Source organism: Salmo salar, chromosome ssa01 (assembly GCF_905237065.1).
Source record: "Salmo salar chromosome ssa01, Ssal_v3.1, whole genome shotgun sequence".
NCBI lineage: Eukaryota > Metazoa > Chordata > Actinopteri > Salmoniformes > Salmonidae > Salmo > Salmo salar.
Genome location: NC_059442.1, coordinates 159,465,864 through 159,493,148, shown reverse-complemented (window position 1 = coordinate 159,493,148; position 27,285 = coordinate 159,465,864). Strand labels below are relative to the sequence as shown.

At 41.5% G+C, this 27,285-nt stretch overlaps 1 protein-coding gene across 1 annotated transcript; it reads left to right on the top strand.

Annotated features, from left to right (window-relative positions):
- Positions 1-113: 113 nt before the first annotated feature.
- Positions 114-27,285, top strand: gpr107 (G protein-coupled receptor 107). The gene is made up of 18 exons (XM_014142605.2): positions 114-281; positions 688-810; positions 998-1,048; positions 1,190-1,281; positions 4,577-4,725; positions 4,949-4,980; positions 6,378-6,434; positions 6,529-6,639; positions 6,930-7,063; positions 7,571-7,646; positions 7,814-7,887; positions 7,993-8,110; positions 8,354-8,484; positions 8,665-8,708; positions 14,545-14,594; positions 15,411-15,494; positions 15,746-15,864; positions 25,941-27,285. The coding sequence occupies exons 1-18, from the start codon at positions 183-185 to the stop codon at positions 26,029-26,031; spliced, it is 1,635 nt and encodes a 544-aa protein (XP_013998080.1). The 5' UTR covers positions 114-182; the 3' UTR covers positions 26,032-27,285.

Genomic DNA, 27,285 nt, shown 5'->3' with positions numbered 1-27,285 from the left:
TAAATTGTTGTTAAACAAACTAGGGAAACTACCAAAAATACAAGGAAAAATGTATTACCCAAAACAAAAGATTATCTTAAACGCAAAACAAGAAAAACGTACGACGTAGCAGAATTTTTTTATGCGTCACTGCGTAAATCCTGCCGGAAGTGTGTTGCTTGCAATTATGCTTTTTTAGAAAAATGGCGACCGACAAAATATATATGTTTACGGCTACTATTGTATTATTTTTGTTATTTCTCAGAGAAAGCCATTGCAGGTTACATCATCTTAAACTCGAGGTAGGTTTATTTGCCAGTTTCATATTGCCGCTTACTGTCTCAAGTGAATAGGGTTTCATATGCCAATCAGACCTAGCTGCTAACCAGCTAGCGGTTCATCAAAATAAATGCATCGTCTAGTGTAGGTAATTACGCGTGAATACGACATGAGGTCTCAGTACTTGCTCGTCTCTAATTGTATTTAACATGTTTATCCACTGAACGTTTTAGCTAACAAGCAACACTTGTTAGCTATGTTGCTTTTGGTTTAATAGCTGGCCACCTTGTACTATGATTTGAAAATGGTAGGCCACAATTATTGACTAAGTGTGGTGGCCAGCTAATCTCTAATTCCCTGATACTACAATGTCAATTAACAGTGACCTTGATCAAAATCACATTTTGTTTGTCACGTATATTCTTTCAGGATGACATTCGGCAGAAAGTCCACCTGAACACTTTTGGCTTCTACAAACATGGTTACATGATAGTGAATATGTCCAGTCTTACCCTTACTGGGGAGGATCTGGACAAGATTGACAGCTCCACGGTAAGATCCATTTAAATGTCTGTCAGTGGTCTGTTCAATAACTGTTCTAGGAATTGTCATTGCATGAGAAGTCCCATTGAGAAATCTCAACATTGGGAAATGATGTAGCCAGGTACATTTAATCTTCTTTACAAAATGCATGGCTCTGACCAACATCTATTTTGTAATCTGCCTGTTTCCAATTCAGGTTGGATTCAGTCTGGATAGGACAAGCAGCAATGGCTTCTCTACGTATTTAGTGAGTATCCGTTCTAGTCTAGGATGATCTGTTTGTTGTTATTACTGAAGCTTTTCAACATGGACTAGGCCTACACAGGAGCTACTCCTACTAACAGGATGAGATCAATAATGTTTGGTGTGTGTGTGTGCGTGTGCACAGGATGATCAAGATCTGGACTACTGTGTCCTTAAGAAGTCTCCCAGCAGTGATGTCGCTGTGGCACTGCTGTTATTTGACTTCAAGAAAAATGAGTGAGTTTCTATCTGACCGCAGGGAACCCCATGTACCCTTCTACAAAGTGTTACCATTGTTTACAAATAGTTTTTTTATTTAACCTTTTATTTAATCAGGCTAGTCAACTTGATGGCTGCGGTTTTACAGTCCCCTAACCAATTGTGCTATTATGTGGGGGGTTTTCACGTTATTTCTAACTGTTTTGTACATAATGTTTCTGCCACCGTCTCTTATGACTGAAAAGAGCTTCTAGATATCAGGACAGCGATTACTCACCTCGTACCGGAAGAAGATTTTTTTCTTTAACGAGTCGGACATGAAGGATTTACTCCAGACACCCGACAAGGCTCTCATCATCATTTCATTCACAGGAGAAAGAGACAGATAGATATATATTGGGGATGTAGGTCTGGGTGCCTTGTAAGGATCTGACGGCGAGTGGGTAATCTGCCTTTGTACATTGGTAATCATTTAAGAAAATAGACTCACTACGCGCACATACATCCTACCAACAGGGCATTAAACTGTAATATCTTATGTTTCACCGAGTCGTGGCTGAATGATGGCATGAATAACATACAGCTGGCCCTTTTTTACACTTTTTTGGCAGGATAGAACAGCAGCCTCTGGTAAGACAAGGGGTGACGGTCTATGTTTATTTGTAAACAAAAGCTCGTGCACGAAATATAAGGAAGTCTTGAGGTTTTGCTTGCCTGGGGTAGAGTTTCTCATGATAAGCTGTAGACCACACTATTTACCAAGAGAGTTTATCTATATTCTTCGTAGCTGTCTATTTACCACCACAAACCGATGCTGGCACTGAGTGCAGTCAATGAGCTCTATATGGCCATAAGCAAACAGGAAAACGCTCATCCAGAGGCGGCGCTCCTAGTGGCCGGGGACTTTATTGCAGGGAAACTTAAATCTGTTTTACCTCATTTCTACCAGCATGTTACATGTGCAACAAGAGGGAAAAAACTCTAGACCACCTTTACTCCGCACACAGAGACGCACGCGTACGAAGCTCACCATACATTTGGCAAATCTAACCATAATGCTATCCTCCTGATTCCTGCTTACAAGCAAAAATAAAAGCAGGAAGCATCAGTGACTCGGTCAATAAAAAAGTGGTCAGATGAAGCAGATGCTAAGCTACAGGACTGTTTTGCTAGCACAGACTGGAATATGTTCCGGGATTCTTCCGATGGCATTGAGCGTGGTTCAAAAGACTTCTTAACAACTTCTACCCCCAAGCCATAAGACTCCTGAACAACTAATCAAATGGCTACCCAGACTATTTTCATTGCCCCCCCCCCTTTTAACACTGCTACTCTCTGTTTATTATCTAAGCATGGTCACTTTAACTCTCTTCTACATCTATATATTACCTCGACTAACCGGTGCCCCCGCACATTGACTCTGTACCGGTACCCCCTGTACAGTGGGGGGAAAAAGTATTTGATCCCCTGCTGATTTTGTACGTTTGCCTACCGACAAAGATCAGTCTATAATTTTAATGGTAGGTTTATTTGAACAGTGAGAGACAGAATAACAACAAAAATATCCAGAAAAACACATGTCAAAAATGTTCTAAATTGATTTGCATTTTAATGAGGAAAATAAGTATTTGACCCCCTCTCAATCAGAAAGATTTCTGGCTCCCAGGTGTCTTTTATACAGGTAACGAGCTGAGATTAGGAGCACACAGAAGCAATCAGATTCCAAACTCTCCACCATGGTCAAGACCAAAGAGCTCTCCAAGGATGTCAGGGACAAGATTGTAGACCTACACAAGGCTGGAATGGGCTACAAGACCATCGCCAAGCAGCTTGGTGAGAAGGCGACAACATTTGGTGTGATTATTCGCAAATGGAAGAAACACAACAGAACTGTCAATATCCCTCGGCCTGGGGCTCCATGCAAGATCTCACCTCGTGGAGTTGCAATGATCATGAGAACGGTGAGGAATCAGCCCAGAACTACACGGGAGGATCTTGTCAATGATCTCAAGGCAGCTGGGACCATTGTCACCAAGAAAACAAGTGGTAACACACTACGTAGTGGTAACACACTACGCCGTGAAGGACTGAAATCCTGCAGCGCCCGCAAGGTCCCCCTGCTCAAGAATACATATACCTGCCCGTCTGAACTTTGCCAATGAACATCTGAATGACTCAGAGGACAACTGGGTGAAAGTGTTGTGGAAAGATGAGACCAAAATGGAGCTCTTTGACATCAACTCAACTCGCCGTGTTTGGAGGAGGAGGAATGCTGCCTATGACCCCAAGACCACCATCTCCACCGTCAAACATGGAGGTGGAAACATTATGCTTTGGGGGTGTTTTTCTGCTAAGGGGACAGGACAACTTCACCGCATCAAAGGGACGATGGACGGGGCCATGTGCCGTCAAATCTTGGGTGAGAACCTCCTTCCCTCAGCCAGGGCATTGAAAATGGGTCGTGGATGGGTATTCCAGCATGACAATGACCCAAAACACACAGCCAAGGCAACAAAGGAGTGGCTCAAGAAGAAGCACATTAAGGTCCTGGAGTGGCCTAGCCAGTCTCCAGACCTTAATCCCATAGAAAATCTGTGGAGGGAGCTGAAGGTTCGAGTTGCCAAACGTCAGCCTCGAAACCTTAATGACTTGGAGAAGATCTGCAAGGAGGAGTGGGACAAAATCTCTCCTGAGATGTGTGCAAACCTGGTGGCCAACTACAAGAAACGTCTGACCTCTGTGATTGCCAACAAGGGTTTTACCACCAAGTACTAAGTCATGTTTTGCAGAGGGGTCATACTTATTTCCCTCATTAAAATGCAAATCATTTTATAACATTTTTGACATGCGTCTTTCTGGATTTTGTTTGTTGTTATTCTGTCTCTCACTGTTCAAATAAACCTACTATTAAAATTATAGACTGATCATTTCTTTGTAAGTGGGCAAATGTACAAAATCAGCAGGGGATCAAATACTTTTTTCCCCCACTGTATATAGCCTCCCGCAATTGTTATTTTGCTGCTGCTCTTTAATTATTATTATTATTTTTCTTTTTAACTTAACAGTTATTTTTCTTAACTGCATTGTTGGTTAAAGGCCTGTAAGTAAGCATTTCACAGTGCATGTGATAAATCAAATTTGATTTGGTTTAAGAACAAATCATTTTTACAATGACACCCTGGCAAGAGTTGTGGGTGGAATCATATTGAGGAGTGTGACTTTAAACAGCCAAACATTATTTTTGAAGTTATTGCCAGCGGCATGTTATACCATAACTTTGTCTAAACATGTATTTTGTTTGTGTGTGACTCAGGGTGAAGATGAAGATGTCATCTGAGGAGAATGTGTTCCCTGACATCCTCCCTGGCCTCCGAGAGACAATAGGCATTGAGTCTGGAGCTGACCAACAGAAACCTGTAAAGGGGAAAGATGACATAAACCCTGTGGGAGACCATGGTGATGGTATGGTTCCACATTACAGTTCATACATCTTTATTTAGGGCTGAATAAGTATTGACTTGAGATGAGGACATGTTTTAAACTTGCATTGATGGTAGATTTACGCCAAAGTTCGAGGTAGCTGAGGAATTCTGCATTTGAGCAGCGTAAGTTATGACCAATGGTTGAATATATTGTTTTATCTGTTGTACTAAACTTGTTCTCAATGTTGTCATTTAAATCCTAGGTGAGAGTAAACCCAAGCGGGATGTTGCAGAGGTAAGAGTATTCATATAACATATACTGAACTCAAATATAAAAGCGATGTGCAACTCATTCATAGTTTTTTCTGAGTTACAGTTCATATGAGAAAATCAGTCAATTGAAATAAATTCATTAGGCCCTAATCTAGGGATTTCACATGACTGGGAATACAGTTATGCATCTGTTGGTCACATATGCCTTTAAAAAGAAATGGGCCAGGATTTCCTCACGGTATTTTTGGGCATTCAAATGACCATCGATAAAATGCTAATGTGTTCATTGTCTGTAGCTTATGCCTGCCAATACCATAACCCCACCACCAATATGGGGCACTCTGTTCACAGCGCCAAAGACATGTTCTGCGGTTGTGAGGCCGGTTGGACATACTGGCAAATTTTCTAAAACAACATGCGGCTTATGGTAGAGAAATGAACATTACATTCTTTGGCAACAGCTCTGGTAGACATTCCTGCAGTCAGCATGCCAACTGCACGCTACCTTTAAAACTTAACATCTGTGGCTTTGTGTTATGTGACACAACTGCACATTTTAGAGTGGTCTTTTATTGGCCCCAGCACCTGTGTAATGATCATGCTGTTTAATCAGCTTCTTAATATGCCACACCTGTCAGGTGGATGGATTATCTTGGCAAAGGAGAAATGCTCACTAACAGGGATGTAAACACATTTGTGCACAAAATTTGAAAGATATAAACTTTTTGTGCATATGGAACACTTCTGGGATAATTTATTTCAGCTCATGAAACATGTGACCAACACTTTACATGTTGTATTTATATTTTTGTTCAGTATAGATACTCTGTCACCCTTTGACCTCAACCAATGTATGAAAATAAGTATCTGGATCTCAGTCTTGCTCCCTTGTCCATTTACCCATGCCGACGGCACGCAATAAAAAGGTACATCTTTTTCATTGAAGCCCTGGTGTCTGGCGGTTTTTGTAAGCAAATTACAAAGATCCTGAGGTCACACCATTAAAATGCGTGACCGTGTTTTCATAATTTATACAACTTTGCTCGTGCACATTTGAATTTAAGTATTTTTCAACAAAACGTTTTGTGAAACAAGTTTATTTGCACAGCAATTCCAACATGCTTTATCTCTGGGTTGGACTGTCACTGTTTTTCCTCTGAAAACTGATTAAGTGGTTTTGATTGATTTAGTGGATTTGATTCACCAAGGGACCTGTTCTCACTTATCTATGTCGGTCTGTCACCGAATAGAAATTGTACTGGAAAACCAGTGGCTCCCAAGGGCTGCATCCCAGATAAAGGGTTTTACCCAGTTACTAATTTAGCCAAGGGTTTGTGAATGAGGACTTTTTAAGGATTGCGATCCAGCTGTCGTTTCATCAAAGCACGTCTTCTGATCTCACTCTCTTGATATTCACAGAAAAAGGCTGAAGTGCCTTTTCCACTCCATAGAAACAAAGAAGTCTTCTCCTTTCAGGTAAGGCTCGTTCACCAGGCTAATATAATTTCTTTAGCTTGAGTTGGGCTACACAGGTCACAGGTTTTTGTTTTCCCCCCCTCCCTGTGTGCAGTTTCACTTCAACGTCAGCACAGACGAGCAGCAAGGCCTGTACAACTTCTACTTCCACAACTGCTACAGCAAAGACACTCAGATGGTTAACCCCCTCCGCTTCAGCATTGAAGTGAGTGTGTTTCTTTCACCCTCTTCGTAGTTTTCTTTTGTTGCAAGTTGAAGTTTGTATCTGATTTATCGGGTGGGATTTTTCCTGATTTGTCAGGAGGATGTCATTCCCTATTCATACTTCATTAAAATGGACCTAGCCCCGTACCGATATCCACTTTTTCCTCATTTTCTATGTTGTCTAAATCACATCCTGAACATTATTCTAGTCACACTTGCACATTGTGTCTGAATGGTCAAGTTTTCAGATTGCTATATCTACTGTATAACCAACATTTGTGATGCTTTCAGATCAGCATCGAGGAGAAGAACCCCAACAGCTTCCTGTCTGCTGGGGAGATCCCCCTGCCCAAGCTCTACATCATCATGTCTATGTTCTTCTTTTTCCTTGGCACACTGTGGTTGCACGTTCTCCGCACTCAGCGGTGAGTTTTTGTCCCTATTCAGAGGGGTTGGAAGACACATTTTGATTGAATGCATTCAGTTGTGCAACTGACTAGGTATTTGATTTTCTTCACTAATCTGATCAGTCAGCATGCCACAGTGTGCTAACCTTTGTCATATGTCATGACCTTTTACCTCAGAGTGCTCTGACTGCTCTATGAGCTCCTGAGCAAATGCTGTGGAAATACACTAACTGTAAGTTGCTCTAGAAAAGAGCATCTGCTAAATGACTAAAATGTAAATGAATAGCAGTGGTCTTGCCTCAGTCACACCTGCATTGTTTTACATTGACCAGTAGAGGGCACCAGATAGCCAAACATTTACCTACATACCAACGTAATATCATGGGGATTACCCTACTCTTCAAAATGTTTTAAGGATAACTATTTCCCTTGTTGAGATTAATTATTAATGTAATGGCATAAACCTAACCAATGTTAATTCCCTCTTTTCTCTCTACCCCCCCTCTCTTGTTCTTTCTCTGGCAGTGCTGATGTCTATAAAATCCACTGGCTCATGACTGCTCTCCCCTTCACCAAGTCTCTATCACTCATCTTCCACGCGGTGAGCACACTGACTACAATCCAAGCCTTGCTGTATTTAACTGCAAAAAAAGGGGTGCTTCCAAGTTTTGAAGTAAAAATTCAATCAAATAGAATATAGTTTAGTTTGTCCCCCTTTTCTATATCAGCTTGAGTCATTAACTGATGTCTGAGACATTTGTCTTCCAGATTGACTACTACTACATCTCTAACCAGGGCTTCCCCATAGAAGGATGGGCTGTGGTCTACTATATCACTCACCTGTAAGTCTCACCAGTAAAATGGCCTCTGTATCTCCGCTTCACCTGCACTGAAACTTATCAATGTCACCTGGTATGAGCGAGCAGTGCTTGTGTTTCTTCCTGCAGACTGAAGGGGGCACTCTTATTCATCACCATTGCTCTGATAGGGACCGGCTGGGCTTTTGTCAAGCACATCCTCTCAGATAAGGACAAGAAGATCTTCATGATTGTCATTCCACTACAGGTACAATACCATCCATCTAGAACCATCTAACTGTTGAGGCAAGATTACCATTGTACTTGATAACATCTACAATAACATGGTAGGCTGATCCTAGATTTGTGCCTAAAGGCATGGCTACATGATGATGGGTCATATTTATATAGTGACAAGGGATAGGCTGATCTTAGAAATCTTTACCCAAAAAGCAACCTAGTGGGGACTGCAGTGGCACTGATGGGAGCACATAACCATTGACCCCTCCAGGTGCTGGCCAACGTGGCGTACATCATCTTAGAGTCTACAGAGGAGGGCACCACGGAGTACGGCCTGTGGAAAGAGGTGCTCTTCCTGGTGGACCTGCTGTGCTGCGGCGCCATCCTCTTCCCTGTGGTCTGGTGAGTTCTGAGGTTCTCTATGGGCAGTGTTTCCCCTAGGTTTTGGTTTTCTAGGTGCCCCGCCCCAAAGTACCCAGAGACCAGCTGATTTCTTTGAAAGAGCGATTATTTTAGATAATGGCTGCTCTCCTCCAGTTTTTCACTTGGTATGACATTTCTCATGTTCTCACTTGTCCACAGGTCCATCAGACATTTACAAGAGGCCTCATCAACAGATGGGAAAGGTAGGCTTCCTTTTCGCTTAAGAAAACGTTCATTTTTGTGAGCCAGTGCTTCTCTGCAGTTGGCCACCTTACTGCGACAGCATATTCAATAACAAGGGCAAGCAGGGAGTTAAAATCTTTCATCTAATGGGACATTTCCACTTAAAATCAACTCCATATCCTCATGTCCATGGTCCTACTCCCAACCACAAATTTTAAAACTGTGGTCTGGAATAGTTTTTCACCCCAGCTATTTTCCTGTTACAACCCAAGTAACCTCTCATAAAAGTTGAAACAATTCCAAAGTCTTTTGAGAAAAAGAACAAAGTAGTTAGTGGAGTGAAATGGTGGTCTGTGAATATTTTAAGGGCAAATCCTGATCTAGGTCATGGGCAGTGTTATTTTTGACTTTCTCCTAAAAGCTTAGTTTTATAGTGAGTGTTTTGCTCTGTCGTAGCTGGATGCTCTCTGACTGACTAACTTATTCATTGCCCTTCACTGTTTGTACTTCACCCTGCATTCGTCATCATAGTTGGTCATAGTTCAGCTTTATTTGAACCATTCACTCATCCCTCCCACGCATTCAGACATTGAGGAAAGTTGGGGTCATTGGGGTGGTTCATTTTGAGGTTTATAAGAGCTTTGATTGGTTAAAGCTCTGATTGGCATATGATGGTCAGGAGCTGTGGATGTGAATGAGAGCCTTTAACTATTTCCATGCCAGGGTTTACATGCTTATAGATGCACAGTTCCACAATCTTTTGTTGGTAAACCAATGTCTCGGTAGCTCGTGTGGCTCAGTTGGTAGAGCATGGTGCTTGCAATGCCAGGGTTGTGGGTTCGATTCCCACGGGGGACCAGAACGAACATATGCCGCTGCCAAGTCATATTTACAAGGAACTTGCTATAGCTCATACAAATGTGAAGGCTCCAGGTTTATTTATTTCATTCAAAAGAAAGATGGATGAGTCAGATGGATGAGTCAGGAGAGAACCAATAGAAGCTTTTTTCTGACTACGTCACCCATCGCCTGCCTGTAGCATGCTGTGCTACCCATAATGCTCTACAACATATTTGGTTTTCTCAGTAAAGATATGCTGAAGCTAACATAACGGTGTCCCGTCACCTTGCCAATGCACTGCCAAATAGGGTCCTTTTTTAGCTTTTTGTTCTGTGAGCGTAGTCAGTCGACAGCAGTAAGGCCTCTCAAAGCATAGCAGGATACCCTATGGCAGGGGTAGGCAACCCTGTTCCTGGAGTGCCACAGTTACTGCAGGGTTTTGTTCCAACTAGGCACCACATCTGGCCAACTGAGCTCATTGGTCAGTTTAGTGATTGCCTAAATTCAACACACCTAGTCTTCCAGGTTGGTTAAATCAGAAACATGAAGAACCAGGGTCGCCGACCCCTGCCATATGTTCTCACTGCTGTCCCTAAGCGCTCGTCTTTAGAAAACTACACCAGGATCTAATGCCATTGCCTTGGTGTACGAATTGGCTTTCTTTTCTTCCCGAAACGCTTTATCTTTGTCCTAAAAGAAAATAAAAAGCTACTAAAATGGCCTGTTCCTGCTCACCAACATTTCCTCCATATGTGATATATAATATGGTCTAGTGCCTTTGAAACTCAAAGCCAGTTCCATTGCATTTTTTTATCGATCCCCTCTAATCAGGGACTGCTTTAGACCTGGGACACCAGGTGTGTGCAATTATACTGAACATAAAACGCAACATAACAATTTTACTGAGTTACAGTTCATATAAGGAAATCAGTAAATTGAAATAATTTTATTAGGTCCTATCTATGGATTTCACATGACTGGGGAGCCAGGCACAGCCAATCAGAAGGAGTTTTTCCCCACAAAAAGGCTTTATTACAGACAGAAATACTCCTCAGTTTCATCAGCTGTCCGGGTGCCTGGTTTCAGATGATCCTGCAGGTGAAGAAGCCACATGTGGAGGTCCTGGGCTGGCGTGGTTACACACGGTCTGCGTTTGTGAGGCCGGTTGGACGTACTGACAAATTCTGTTAAGCGGCGGCTTATGGTAGAGCAATTAACATTACATTCTCTGTCAACAGCTCTGGTGGACATTCCTGCAGTCAGCATGCAAATTGCACGCTCCCTCAAAACTTGCGTCATCTGTGGCATTGTGTGACAACACTGCACATTTTAGAGTGACCTTTTGTCCCTGATGAAATCATGCTGTTTAATTAGCTTATGATATGCCAGACCTGTCAGTTTCGTGGATTATCTTAAAGGATAAATGCTCACTGAAAGACGTGAACAAAATTTGAGAGAAATAAGCTTTTTGTGCATATGGAACATTTCGGGGATATCTTATTTCAGCTCATGAAACATGGGACCAACACTTTACATGTTTTGCGTTTTTTATAATTTTGTTCAGTTTAATTATCGGGTAGAACAAAGAACCATCACTCTCCAGAACTCTTAGGTTAACCGTAGAATACCACTGGCCTATTGTGCTCCCCTTCTTGTTCCATGCAGAAGTTTTTCTATTGAAGTTTTCAGCCACCTCATTAATTCCCGTTCTACTCATGCGCTCATGCCCATTCTACTCATGATTAGACCAGGCGAGGAAAGGGAAAAGCACAGCTACCAGATCTGTTTCATTACTGAAATGTCAGGCCTTTTCACATGCATCCAGTTTGGGCTCATCTCATCAGGGCACTGTAACAGACATATTTTTTATAGCACTTGTCAATGAGCTGGCTCTCATGACATTCCTATCATGAATGGGAGCTCATAGAAGGTTCTGTCTGTGTGTGAATAGGGTCAAATGTCTCATTTTGGACATTCCACCGTTTTTTAATTGAACAATAGGCAGTATGATATAGGACAGATCTCACCAAATCCACAGCTGTTAGTCACCAAGAGATTTGTTTGTGCCATTTTGACTGTAGAGGGAGTTCATACCATATATTCTTGGTGTTGGTGTTATAATTACTAGTTGTTTAACAGATCAAATAGAAATGTAGTTTTGGTTAGACAGCAACCCATCGCGTACAATTCAATACGAGAAAAAGTTGATTTTCAGTCAACATTCATGAAGATTAAGGAATCATGCCTTCAAGTGCTTTTTCTCTCTCTGAGTGACCTTTAAAATGTAATTGATTGACCAGTTCCACGTGGTTGCTCCTTAAAGTCAATGAACAGCCCATCGAGATAATGGAGTAACCATTCCAAATGAACTACTCACTGTTTGGTTCCATGCAGCTAATTGAGTTTTGTTTCCTCCTCAGTGCACCTGTATCAACTCCCTTAGCGCTTCGCTTCTTAGTGTCAAAATTGTGTGTGCGCGCACGCACGTTTGTGTACAGTATGTGGGGTACATATGATTTATTCATCAGAGCAGACGTAATCACTCAGTCACATGAATGTCTGTATGTCTACCTCGTCTGCTAGAAAGCGCAGGAGACTTTTTCTAAATGATTTAGGGTTGAATAACCTTGTGTAGCTTCAGAAGTCTGTCTCTATGGGTAGGTAACCACCATAGGCTGAGTAGATTACGGCACAAAGCGTTAAAATTCCTCGATTCAACAGTAGGTTGTTATGGCACTTCCATAATTGCTCACCTGGTTTCAAAGTGGCCTTTTTTGTCCTAACTAGGCCACAGTAAGATCCACACTTGATGCTTACTGTCCCCTTTTTGAAGTCCCACTTCTGTGGAGGAAGTTGTACAGTGTGAGAATGATAAATGACTGTACAAGTCGCCCTCCATTTCTTTCCCCTCGGGTCACATTTCTGTTGGAAGGGGTTCAGATTGTATCAAGGCACTTTGCAGTGTTATTACATCCAACACAGCCTTCTCTGATGGGGCCTTTTTAGCCTTCTACGGATTTATATTGGGCCAAACGTCTTGGATCACTTGCTTTTTGAATCATCATGCAAAACTCATAAAATTAGAGTTTTAATAAAAAGTCTCATACTCTACTTATAGAAAACCTTTTTCTTCATCTCCTAACTGCTCTAAAAGGTGTCTCAAATGAGCCATGTTTATTTTTGGAGGGAGATGACAGATGTTGTGTGTGGAGGTCGACCGATTATGATTTTTTTTAACACCGATACCGATTATTGGAGGACCGCAAAGAAGAAAAAAAGAGGCGCTACCGATTAATCGGACGATTTTCTTATTTTTATTTATCTGTAATAATTACAACAATACTGAATGAACACTTATTTTACCTTAATATAATACATAAATTTAGCCTCAAATAAATAATGAAACATGTTCAATTTGGTTTAAATAATGCAAAAACAAAGTGTTGGAGAACAAAGTAAAAGTGCAATATGTGCCATGTAAGAAAGCTAACGTTTAAATGCCTTGCTCAGAACATGAGAACATATGAAAGCTGGTGGTTCCTTTTAACATGAGTCTTCAATATTCCCAGGTAAGATGTTTTAGGTTGTAGTTATTATAGGACTATTTCTCTCTATACGATTTGTATTTCATATACCTTTGACTATTGGATGTTCTTATAGGCACTTTAGTATTGTCAGTGTAACAGTATAGCTTCCGTCCCTCTCCTCGCTCCTACCTGGGCTCAAACCAGGAACACATCGACAACAGCCACCCTCGAAGCAGCGTTACCCATGTAGAGCAAGGGAAACAACTACTCCAAGTCTCAGAGCGAGTGATGTTTGAAACGCTATTAGCGCGCACCCGGCTAACTAGCTAGCCATTTCACATCGGTTACACCAGCCTAATCTTGGGAGTTGACAGGCTTGAAGTCATAAACAGCGCAATGCATTGTGAAAGCTGCTGGCAAAACGCAGTAAAGTGCTGTTTGAATGAATGCTTATGAGCCTGCTGGTGCCTACCACCGCTCTGTCAGACTGCTCTATCAAATCATAGACGTAATTATAATAAACACACAGAAATACGAGCCTTAGGTCATTAATATGGTCGAATCTGGAAACTATCATCTTGAAAACAAAACGCCTTTTTCTTTCAGTGAAATACGGAACCGGTCTGTATTTTATCTAACGGGTGGCATCCATAAGTCTAAATATTCCTGTTACACTGCACAACCTTCAATGGTATGTCATAATTACGTAAAATTCTGGCAAATTAGTTCGCAATGAGCCAGGCAATGAACGCAAGAGCAGTGACACAATTTCATGTTAGCAGGCAATATTAACTAAATATGCAGGTGAAAAAATATATACTTGTGTATTGATTTTAAAGAAAGGCTTTGATGTTTATGGTTAGGTACATTGGTGCAACGACAGTGCTTTTTTCGCAAATGCGCTTGTTAATTCACCCGTTTGTCGAAGTAGGCTGTGATTCGATGAGAAGTTAACAGGCACCGTATCGATTATATGCAACGCAGGACACGTTAGATAAACTAGTAATATCATCAACCATGTGTAGTTAACTAGTGATTATGTTAAGATAGTTTTTATAAGTTTAATGCTAGCTAGCAACTTACCTTGGCTTCTTGCTGCCCTCGCATAACAGGTAGTCAGCCTGCCATGCAGGCTCCTCGTGGAGTGCAATGTAAGGTTAGAGCATTGGACTAGTAACCAGGTTGCAAAAACGAACCCCCTAATCCCTCCCGAACAAGGCAGTTAACCCCCGTTCCTAGGCCGTCATTGAAAATAAGAATGTGTTCTTAATCTGACTTGCCTAGTTAAATAAAGGTGTAAAAATAATAATATAAAAATAAATCGGCAATCGGTGGCCAAAAATACCGATTACCGATTTGTTATGAAAACTTGAAATCAGCCCTAATTAATCGGCCATTCCGATTAATCGGTCGAACTCTAATTGTGTGTTACTGAAAAGCTCTCACAGGTCTTTGCTATTTTACTAATGAATGTCATTTTTTTTTGCAGCTGCCATCAACCTTGCCCAGTTGAAGCTCTTCAGGCACTACTATGTGATGGTAAGGTTCCTCTTTTCATGCCCTTCAGACACTCTGTCTCCTCACACACAGCTCCATCAATACACACTGCAGGTGTGATGATAGGTCACACAGACACGCTTGCACACACCGATGCATACACACAGCCACATGCACGCCTTTTTAAATGGAAACAAACCAAGCATTGTGTCTACGTCCGTCTGTACAGAACTCCCTAAAAACACTCCACTTCGACACAAGTGACTTTTCGTAGCAAGTTTGGAGAGCATTTTCGCTAACCCTGCTACGTTAATTATCCTGACTTGCTAGGAAAAGTGGTAGCTGTATTGAAGTGGTGTGTTTTTAGGGAGTCTGTACAGTATATGTGTACACAGGTTTTACTTCATCTTTCATCTATTCCACTTTGGTGGAGTGATTACAGCTCCCTCTTTGTATTAGTTGAATCGTGAATAGCCACGTATGAAACCCCTCCATAAAGATATTACAACTGTTGAGGTGTCTCGCTCTCTGACATTGTTTTTTATTTCTTTATCTGTCTTGTTGGTGTTTAAAATTATCATATCTTATTGTAATGTCCACTCTGCATACCAAATGGGTTGCGCTTTAGTTTTCTCGCTTTCTCCCCCATCGCTCTCTGTTGGATCGACGTTCATATTGTCAGCCAATGCCAATCTTCCTGATTATGCCTTGTAAACGCGTTTTGCTTCCTGTTTCTCCATTTGCCTGTGTCTCTTGCTCTCTAAAAAGTGACTGAAAAGAAGGATGCTCTGGTGTCTTGTTTATATCTGTGTTAAGAAAATTGTTTATCTAATGCCTGTATTTCTCTCTCTCCTTCAGATTGTATGCTATATTTATTTCACCCGTATAATCGCAATTCTCATCAAGTTCATTGTTCCCTTTCAGTGGAAGTGGCTGTACCAGGTGGGTGTCCACCTATGTTTTGTTAAACGGTAAAATTATATATATATATATATATACACAGTAGTCCAAGTTAAATACTTTAACAGTATGTTAATCCTTAGTAAGACCAGTTTTGATTGAAAAAAAACAACATTTTTGATCCATTTTGAAAGGCTTTTTTTAATTTTTTATATGTTTAGCTGTTACAATTGTCACTGACACATTTTTCTTTCTACCCATGTCTCTTTCTTGATCTCTCTCCTTGTCTTCAGCTATTGGATGAACTGGCCACGCTGGCATTCTTCTTCCTGACGGGACATAAGTTCCGCCCGGCCTCCTACAACCCCTACCTGCTGCTCTCTGTGGAGGACGATGTGGAGATGGAGGAAGTGTGAGTCTGACTAGCACCAAATCATTATCAAACCCAAATCATTATCAAACCCAAATCAGCATCTTGGAACGTATAGTCAAAGCTCAGACAAAATGTGACTGACCTCGATTCGGTCTTACGTAGCAAAATTTGAAATGGAAATAAAATTCTGCTTTGAAAATTGATAAACTTATGACCCCACTTTTGAGAAAATGGGCCTTGAATGTTGGGACACCTACTGGAAGCTCTTCTTTGTCTTAGCCCCACCCACCTCTAAGGATTCACATGAGGCCATGTGCTAAACATGGAGTATGGTAGTGTACAACCAAAGATTTCAAGATTAAAGGCGGGTTTATATTACTTCTATCGACATGTCTACATGTCTGTATACAGGTGTCGCAGTGACATCATGAATTTAGTATATGTCAATCTACCAAACCAGGCAACTAAAAGCTACTTTCTAAACAATGTTTTTTTTTCTTCTTCTAGCTTGTTAGAATGTGTAAACAGTACAGTGAAATGGTTACTTGCATAGTGGAGTCATTTGTTTAGATAGCTAAACGGTGAACTTTAATCCCAACACATAATGTTACTGCATTAATCTACAGGTAGCTAAAGCTAACCAACTAGCTTGGTTCAATGTTAGGTAGCTAGCTAACTAATGGATCTGAGATGTGAATAACATTACTACACAGATCATACACGTAACGTAACGTTAGCTAGCGAGCCAGCCAGCTAACATTAGCTAGCCAGCTAACATTAGCTAGCCAGCTAACATTAGCTAGCCAGCTAACATTAGCTAGCCAGCTAACTGTACACTTGCAATGAAGACGACTTTCTGACAAAATTAGAAACGTATAATATCTGAAAATGTATGTAGCTAGATTCTTACCCGTATATACATGGATGAACGCTTCTCCCTCTCTCACGGATGCCATGGTTGCCCTTAGTTTGAAGATGTAATCCAGACAGGTATTTTATACAAGTCTTCTGTGTTCTCTTTTCGACTCCCTCCGCATTTGCAATCAACGCCTGGATTTTCTCCATCTCCTTAGCTATCATACTCTACTTCCACCGAGCATTCCAATGATTAACTCGGTCCTCCAGAAAGTGGAGAGCCTTAGCAACACTTGTGCAGTTCTTCGTGATATCTTTCAAAAAAGCTGCGTTAGACAGGATTACCTACACATACTAAGAAGCTGATGTTATAGACGGAAGCATGCTACATGGCAGACCAAATCAAACTCATCTCTCATGTCCAGCCCATCCATTATCTCAGCCAATCATGGCTAGAGGGAAGGTCCTTTCTTTTTCTGTGGCTAAACCAACTAGGCTCATAATTTTAACAATTTTATTAGTATTTACAGATGGCATACAAGTTTGTTTTTAAGGCACATGAAAGTTCACATGTTACAGAAGGCATTTCTGCCAAAAACGCATTTTGATCAAATAAAATAACTTTCAAATGCCTCAACCTGTGAAGTAGTGACTCGCGACATATGCCTAGTTTCCTGAAACGAGTCACAAATACCTTTTGGCTTTTGTCTCGAATTTGTCACTACAGGTCCGGGAGTATTGTACGCTTTTTCACACTGCTGAGCCAAATCAAGTGAGTCAAGTTGTACTGGTCTGGCCTGGTTATGCATCTACCATAGGGGCTCTATTCATGCTGGAAAGGACAATGTGAACGAAAAAATATTAGAGCCAGCACAGTACGGTTTGGGTTGGCATGATGGTGTCAAAATAGAACCCTCACTTACTTTAAACCAGGCACCTTGCTTTTTTGTACTTCCTCTATCCTTACTTGCCATTGTGGCCCACATGAAAAGCTGTGTGAGTTTTATCGCCTCCCCCTGTTGTTAAGTGTCACCCCTCCCAATATGGTCTGGTCTGAGGACAGCTGTGTGACTTCTCCCTATCAGCCTAGGTGCCACCTGTTCAACGCAAAGAGTTCTACCAAGGCCCCTGTGGCACCCGATGGGAGGAACCCAATTAAAGTGGAACTGACAGCATTTTAGTAACATGAAATCTTATTCAAATCTGTTCATATACACCCCCAGCAAGAATTATTATTATTTATTTTTTTACATTTTCTGACAAGCGAGAACATAGCTGAGCAAGGCAGTTAACCCACTGTTCCCTGGGCGCCGAAGACGTGGATGTCGATTATGGCAGCCCCCTACATATCTCTGATTCAGAGAGGTTAAATGCGGAAGACACATTTCAGTTGAATGCATTCAGTTGTACAACTGACCGTTTAGATATCGTCATTTTTTGTACATTTATAGAATGTTTGGGAAGGATGTATAGTAAGGCATTTGTGAAAATTCGAAGCAATATATTGGGAAAGTGGCCATGCATTTGAACAATTGATAGACACTGCAGTACATCTGTTCTGCAGTGAGTCTACACAGAGTCTACACAGACCAGTGCGCCATAGCCAATCAGAGCTACAGTAGGCCTATATGCAATGAAGCGATTTGCCACACAGGCCTGCCATCATTCACTTTGAACTGGATTGTGTGTTTACAGGCAGTAGCAACAGCGTGACTTTAGATCATTCGAAAACATTCGACAAAAGCCACAAAATATTACCTGAATGGATTTCTGCAAATGTGTAAATACCATGGGAGTCATTGTTTTTTTTGTAAAAATATGGCCCTTTATAATATCCACATGATGCTGTGAATATAGAATTTTAACATATTAAAACAAGAAATAAATTATATTTGTCCAGCCTCTGACCCTAATCAAAAAGTATTTAATCACACAAATGGAACTATAGGTCGTTGTAACATTTAAATGTATAATTTTTTTGCACAGCATGGTTCACCGGTGCGGTTGAATTCAGCATTTCTGTATGGTGCACTCAAAATGTAGCTATTGTAGTTGAGTAGCCAACCTAGGCTACTGCTCAATGTTTCTGTAATAGGCCTACATGCCCGTTGCATGGTGTTGTAGTTTTTTGGTTATTAATTGTCAAGCTTTAAAAACCAAGTCAACATTTTAGTAGCCTAGCTAGGACTGTGGCATGTCTGTACACGTTTCCCTCTGCTGCATGCTGTAAACGGGACACACGAAGGTAGCGCAGTTGAAGCTGCGAGCTCATCAGGCTGTAATTTTATAAAGTAGATGACTCAACTGTTGACTGATTTTTATACTCTCGTGTGTCCTATTCGGTCCACGGGCCTTGTTTGTCACGCGCGCTAGTCAATTAGTCACGTTATGACTGACTTGCGATAATTTCCCTTGCTAGTTCGAGTGTATTGACATTCCCAACCTTAGTTCCAGTCATCTGTGTTTGTCCAGAATATTGAGTAACTGAAACAGTGCATCCTGAATGGAGGCAGCAAACAATGTACCAGACCAGCTGTGATTTACAACCTGATAGCAATATGTTTGGGACTGACCAAGAAATGTATTGGTGAATTATATTAATCATGCATTGAACTACATCCATCTATTCTGCCCACAATACCTTACTGTACGTCATGGAATTTTGATCCAAATAGAATCTATTTTTAAAACCTCTTATGAAGTTGGTTTTGAAGCATAAACCGTGAATTTGATGTTTTTGACTTATATTATGATTGTCTGTTTGTTTCATATCTGCGAAGTAGTTAAAACGCTGTCAGTTCCACTTTAAAAGGAACATGGATATTTGGTGCTCCAACCTACATACAGTACACCAGCAGACCTGCTTCCATTCACCTTGTCTACCGTTTTCTTATTTTAGACGCTTTTATCATTTTTTTACTCAATCTGTTTTTAGAGTGTCAGTATGTCGACGTCCCTGAGATACTTAATCAATGTCCTCTCGCCCTCCTCCCGAGCTTTCATCCTCCCCTCCCTCTCCATTTCTCTCTCTTCATCCCTCCATCCAGGTCACAATGGAGCCTGCCGCACTTGTCTTCCTCCCTCGTTCCACCTCTCTCCAGGCTCTTCTACCTGTTTTCTCTCCTTTTTTGTTCTTTATATCCAAAGTGTAGCTGGTGGCACCATGTGTCCTTGTTCCCTGTTCTCTCTAGCTCCCTCTGTGTAGAATGTTGTATCTCACCCAAAGGGACCAAACACTTCCCAGAACCAGCTCTATTTATCAATTATATATACTGAACAAAAATATAAACGCAACATGCAGCAATTTCAAATATTTTACTGAGTTAGTTCATATAAGTAAATCAGTCAATTTAAATAAATAAATTAGTCTCTAATCTATGGATTTCACATGACTGGCAATACAGATATGCATCTGTTAGTCACAGATACTTAAAAAATACAAGTAGGTACGTGGATCAGAAAACTAGTCAGTATCTGGTGTGACCACCATTTGCCTCATGCAGTGTGACACATCTCCTTCGCATAGAGTTGATCAGGCTGTTGATTGTGGCCTGTGGAATGTTGTCCCACTCCTCTTCAATGGCTGTGCGAAGTTTCTGGATATTGGCAGGAACTGGAACATGCTGTCGATCCAGAGCATCCGAAACATGCTCAATGGTTGACATGTCTGGTGAGTAGCCATGGAATAACTGGGCCATTTTCAGGAATTGTGTACAGATCCTTGCGACATGGGGCCATGCATTATCATGCTAAAACATGAGGTGATGGTGGTGGATGAATGGCATGACAATGGGCTTCAGGATCTTGTCATGGTATCTCTGTGCATTCAAATTGTCATCGATAAATTGCAATTGTGTTCGTTGTCCATAGCTTATGCCTGCCCATACCATAACATCTACCGCCACCGTGGGGCATTCTGTTCACAACTTTGACATCAGCAAACCGCTCACCCTCACACCGCCATCTGCGCGGTACAGTTGAAATCAGGATTAATCCGTGAAGAGCACACTTCTCCAACATGCCAGTGGCCATCGAAGGTGAGCATTTGCCGACTGAAGTCCGTTATGACGCCAGACTGCAGTCAGGTCAAGACTCTGGTGAGGAGAACGAGCACACAGATGAGCTTCCCTGAGACTGTTATGACAGTTTGTGCAGAAATTCTTCGGTTGTGCAAACCCATAGTTTCATCAGCTGTCCAGGAGGCTGGTCTCAGACGATCCCGCAGGTGAAGAAGCTGGATGTGGTTACACCTTGTTTCTGGTAATGAGGCTGGTTGGACGTACTGACATATTCTCTAAAACGACATTTGAGGCAGCTTATGGTAGCGAAATGAACATTAATTTCTCTGGCAATAGCTCCGGTGGACATTCCTGCAATCAGCATGCCAATTTCATGCTTCCTCAACTTGAGACTTCTGTGGCATTGTGTTGTGTGGCAAAACTACACATTTTAGAGTGGCCTTTTATTGTCCACAGCACAAGGTGCACCTGTGTAAAAGATCATGCTGTTTAATCAGCTTCTTGGTTTATCTTTGCAAAGGAGAAATGTACAGAAATGCCTGCACACACAACTGTAGCTCTCCTAGGAAGAAATTTGATCATTCTTGATTTAGGGCCTGAATAATCTTGGTAACCCAGAACAAAAATTGTATGTAATTTGGTCAGATGCTCAATTATTTAAGCAAGTTAAAAAATATATTAAGCACCTCCCTTAAATGGAAACTGCAAGTCTATGGACCCAATGTTCTTTCCGAAATTCAAAAGATGTGAGCACCTGCGAAATCGTGATTTTTCCAAATGATTCGCAACACAAAGATCTGCGTACTAGACCAAAGTTCCTCGTTAGTTGTTGCATCCCACAATCTGTTGACAGACGCTGCTATCATTTATGTTAGGTTCATCTGTCCACGAGAGATTAGGGCCTGAATGCCAGGAGTTGGCTGGGTGGAATAATGAGCCTATAGCACACCTAGCAAGACTGCTACAGCAATGGAGCGCGACAAAGGTTCAACTATTTGGGGCGAGAAGCAGGAGTGCCAGGTGCAGCTGGTTAACTGGGTCTAGGCTGCGCCGTCCTCCCTCTCCCCCTCCCTCTCCTGTCCGGCTTCTAGCGTCCTGCTCTCCTCCCGCCGGCCTGGATGCCCAGAATTGGGTCGCTCGCCTGGGGAGCTGGCACCAGACCCACAGACCAGGAGCTGAAGGGGGAGTGGGGACACACTCTCACACACACACACACACACACACACACACACAAGCGTACAGTAATGACTTTAAACTCAGGGGCGTATAATACAGACTCACCTGTGAACATGTACACAAAAAACAAATCCAATGCCTGTTGTCATGCATGCTAAAATGTGTTCAAATACATACTGTAGCATACACACACAGACTCGGGCTCCACATTTTCTACACACTTCTTTCCCCCTGTTTACTCCTGACGGGCGGGGCTTCAGTGGATGTTCTGAAAAGGAGTGTGGTATATAGTTGACTCAGCTGCCGGGTTTATGAAGATGTCTTCTCTTCCAAGCTGTTATTGAACATCATGAGGTGGTGGTGGTTGCTTTTGAAATGTCTTTCTTGGCCTTGCGTTATTGATTATTCCAGCCACAACTCCTCTTAACTCACATTCAATACATCTAGTCAGTCCCAGTACACATGTTTACTGAGGCAAGTCAAGAAAATATGGCTTTTGCGTTCTCAAGAGGACTTTAAATATATATTTTTTTCATGAAATGAAATGGAGGCCTGTATTCTTAAAGCCTCTCAGAGTATGAGTGGTTAAGGTCCCCTCTGTCTATTCATCATAATCTACAGGCAAAACTGATCCTAGATCAACACTCCTCCGAGAGGCTTGATGAATATGGGCCCAGGTAATGTGGCTTGATTCTCTGTCTGGAGGTCAGGAACTTCCCTACAACTGTTTTGTTATATGCATGACCTAGTCTGTAACTGTTTTTTTCTAGTGGCTCATCGAAGTGCATTCAACTAAGATAGGAGAAACAACCAAAGTATGTGATCAGAGTAAAATACACTATGCTGCCATGGGTTATGCCCAACTGTGGGATCTCATGTGGTGTCCCTCAAGGCTCTATTTGAAGCCCCATTCTATAAATAATCAACATGCTCTCTCTTGTCCTCCTGATTTAACCCTCCTGTTGTGTTTGTTTCATGTTAATTCATTCTGTGTTCCCAGTCCAAAATGACCGCCCCATTATAGCTGATTCTAAATCCATAATAATACATATATTATCACCTAATGTTAGATATTTTTGTCAACTTAAGTTATTGTGAACATTACAAGTTTTTAACTTCTATTTGCTATTTATGGCCTGTAGGCCTCATTGACCTGAGTTCATACAACTCGTTGTTGAGTAAAAAAAAGCACCATGTATGGATTATTCTGACTATAACAAATACTCAGATGAAACGTATTGTGCTATTTATCACAGACTACTTTGTGTCAAAGTTTAACAAGGACTCTCCTCACCAGTGTCATGATCAAAGATATGATCAAGAGCCTCACATACATACATCGTTTGGTCATTATGCTGCCACAGAATGAATTGTGAGCAGGGCCTTAAAAATGCTTTAGATACCAGAGCTGTGAGAAAAGTTGGATATATTATTGAAACAATGTTGCGATTGTTTGTGAGAATGCCAACAGGTGTGGTTCCCGTGGGGGGGAAAGATTCTATTGAGGAAAGGTTCCCATGGGGGTTGCCATGGAAGCCAAGAAGGGGAGTGAGGTGTGTGTGTGTGTGTGTGTGTGTGTGTGTGCTCAAACGCATGCATGTGGGGGTCTGGGAGAGCAAGTGGGTCCATCTGATGAATGGGCATGTGCCTGAACTCAATTTTATACACTAATTGTAGTTTCACCGATTCACTTCTAATGACTGGTCATTTTTGACCGGGAACACCACGGCTGTAAAAAAGTTAAATAAATCACCCGAAATGTAATGAAAATCATCAAAATGTATTTTGTATGTTCAGATGTCTTGTGTGGACAAAGTCATGGAACCTTATGACAATCAGATTAAATTAACTACATTTTTCAGAGAGAACTTGTAAATCGGTCCAATTCGACCAGAACACAGCAGGTGGGTTAAAAATAATGGTGTTCACTTCTGTGTGTCGTCAGTCTAACATTAGATCTACATCAAAACAGACCTGGACACCCTCGTGTACATAAAGAATCCCACACCGGAGGACTATATACAATCTGTATTTATACTATACCATTTAAATTCATACACTACGTGTTAGGGACATTTTCAAAGTGGGACCACATACAGTATGAATTAAACATGCGCTGTATGTTTGTGGAGGAGCCTGAGGAGGCTTTCAAAGAAAGTGGAACATTCTGAATATTTCAAAAATTCCTTCGGGTTCTTTAGATGGTACTTCCATTTTGTGTGCTTGAGGCAGGTATTTGGTCAAACTCTACCTAGAGGTAAGCCTTGATTTGGATGCCTAGATTTAAAAAATATATATATTTCACCTTTATTTAACCAGGTACGCCAGTTGAGAACAAGTTCTCATTTACAACTGCGACCTGGCCAAGATAAAGCAAAGCAGTGCGACAAAAACAAGTTACATGTGGGATAAACAAACGTACGGTCAATAACGCAATAGAAAAATCTGTATACAGTGTGTGCAAATGAAGTAAGGAGGTAAGGCAATAAATATGCCAATAGTGGCAAAGTAATTACAATTTAATAATTACAATTTAGCAATTTACACTGGAGTAATATATGTGCAGATGAGGATGTGCAAGTAGAAATACTGGTGTGCAAAAGAGCAGAAAAACAAATATGGGATGAGGTAGGTAGGTAGTTGGTTGGATGGGCTATTTACAGATGGGCTATTTACAGATGGGCTGTGTACAGCTGCAGCGATCGGTAAGCTGCTCTGACAGCTGACGCTTAAAGTTAGTGAGGGAGATATAAGTCCCAAGTTCAGTGATTTTTGCAATTCGTTCCAGTCATTGGCAGCAGAGAACTGGAAGGAAAGGCGGCCAAAGTAGGTGTTGGCTTTGGGGATGACCAGTGAAATATACCTGCTGGAGTGCGTGCTAAGGGTGGGTGTTTTTATGGTGATCAGTGAGCTGAGATTAGGCGGAGCTTTACCTAGCAAAGATTTATAGATGACCTGGAGCCAGTGAGTTTGGCGACGAATATGTAGCGAGGACCAGCCAACGAGAGCATACAGGTCGCAGTGGTGGGTAGTATATGGGGCTTTGGTGACAAAACGGATGGCACTGTGATAGATTGCATCCAATTTGCTGAGTAGAGTATTGGAGGCTATTTTGTAAATGACATCGCCGAAGTCAAGGATCGGTAGGATGGTCAGTTTTACGAGGGTATGTTTGGCAGCATGAGTGAAGGAAGCTTTGTTGCAAAATAGGAAGCCAATTCTAGATTTAACTTTGGATTGGAGATGCTTAATGTGAGTCTGGAAGGAGAGTTTACAGTCCAGCCAGACACCTAGGTATTTATAGTTGTCCACATATTCTAAGTCCGAACCGTCCAGAGTAGAGATGCTAGTCGGGCGGGCGGGTGCGGGCAGCGATTGGTTGAAGAGCATGCATTTCGTTTTACTAGCATTTAAGAGCCACGGAAGGAGTGTTGTATGGCGTTGAAGTTCGTTTGGAGGTTTGTTAACACCTTGTCCAAAGAAGGGCCAGGGCCAAGAAAGAATCACCAGCAGCAAGAGCGTCATCATTGATTATATAGAGAGAAAAGAGTCGGCCCGAGAATTGAACCCTGTGGCACCCCCATAGAGACTGCCAGCGGTCCAGACAACAGGCCCTACGCTTTGACACACTGATCTCTATCTGAGAAGTAGTTAGTGAACCAGGCGAGGCAGTCATTAGAGAAACCAAGCCTGTTGAGTCTGCAGATAAGAATACGTGATTGATTATCTTTTGTTCAACTAACTTATTAAATGTCAACTGTCTGCAACATGCAGCTGTTTCTTATACTGGTTGGGTGGCTAGGGATAGCTAATAAACCTGGTTATTTGGGTAATTTAATGGTCTGGGGCCAGTTTATCATAGTACTTAATCCAAATCCAATGGTCCTTGCCCCTGAGCTGCCCGGATGAGGGACTATCCAAATGAAGTTAGACCAATGTTTAAAGATGCTTGTTCCATCTGTACTGAATGTTGGGATGTGGTGGAGGTTTTCAGGGTTTACATTTATTTATAAAAAAAAAATGTTTTGGGGACTAAATCCTATGCCTTTTCTGCTGCCTCCTCAGAATAACAACCTCAACGGCGATGGGGGACGGAGTGAAGAAAGTGAAGAGGAGTGCAAATGGACCGACGGAAGAGCGGGAGAGCATGGCCTGATGGGAGATGTAGTACCCCAGCTCAGCCAAATACAGCGACTCTGGACTATGTGGCCACAAGTGTGGCGACGGACACTCATTGCCCAGACATGAATTCTTAACCCACTTCACTTGTGTGGGTAGCAGCCCAATATTAACAGGGGAACCCCCAACTATGGTTTAACAATGGTGGTTCTAACTGTATCTATGTGTATGTTAATGTATATCAATGAAATGACCCCCCTGAATCAGAATTCCCTTTGATGTTAGAGTGAAGGAAATGTGGGGACTCCAAGTAACTAAGTCCACAATTCCTTGTCTGTTTTGATTGATACACTGAGGCTGCTGTGCTAGGTAATTATTTATCTTTATTTATTTTGTAATGTACATACAGCATGATATCTCCTGTGACTCGCCATCTGCCACACACACACTCACAACCAGATACATTCTGATGAGGAGACAATGTCAAAAGCCAGTGGTAAAGAACAAACACTGTATATTTATTTATCCCTTCTTGCAAACCATAAAGTGGAAAAACTTAAATTATAGTTTTAATGAAATATACCATCTCACATAAACTGACAGATCTCTTTTCTATTCACCTAAGTTATTTGTGTTGTGCATCAGAGTACTGCTGTCTGCCCTATTCTTCCTTAATTTGTGGTGCTTCATTTGCAGTGGAGTGGTACTGTGACTTACGTTTGTGAGATACTTACAGATGCCCATTTGGGTCAAGGTTCCCTGCCTCGTGTGAGTCTAGCTTGTGGGTTGCAATTTCTTTTGTCAGCAATAGTCATTTTCAGGGAAAAATCCATTGGCCTGTCAAGTTTTATTTTTGGTAGCAATGAAACTTGTCTAACTGCTTGAGAAGCTGAAACGCCATATAGAATATACAATATTTGATGTACTTTTACTTCTCGATATACCATATGTTCAGAGGTGACTGATAAATTTATGTATTTAAAGTCAGTATGGCCAAAGCGGAAGACCACATCTTCTGTGGCGGAGAGGGGTATACTGACCGATGATGCCATTATTTGTTGATCAAGATGTTGGTATAATGTCTATATTTTGTTCATATAACAGTAATGCAAAACACATTGGCCTCCAGACCAGAAAGCAATGGGAGATAGATAATTATGTTTGCTGATGTTTGATGTTGCACATAAGCTGTGTTTGTTTAAAGACTCCATATATCGTTAAATTACAAAAGGAGATGAACAACCATGTAAATACTTTATCCTCTGTTCATAAAGGCTTTTTTGACCCTCAA

Bases quoted from the DNA above. Each gene is read 5' to 3' on its own strand.
- gpr107 (XM_014142605.2), top strand. From the start codon at position 183: ATGGCGACCGACAAAATATATATGTTTACGGCTACTATTGTATTATTT. The intron at 282-687 runs GTAGGTTTATTT...ATATTCTTTCAG, and splicing joins TACATCATCTTAAACTCGAG to GATGACATTCGGCAGAAAGT. The intron at 8,709-14,544 runs GTAGGCTTCCTT...TTTTTTTTGCAG, and splicing joins CTCATCAACAGATGGGAAAG to CTGCCATCAACCTTGCCCAG.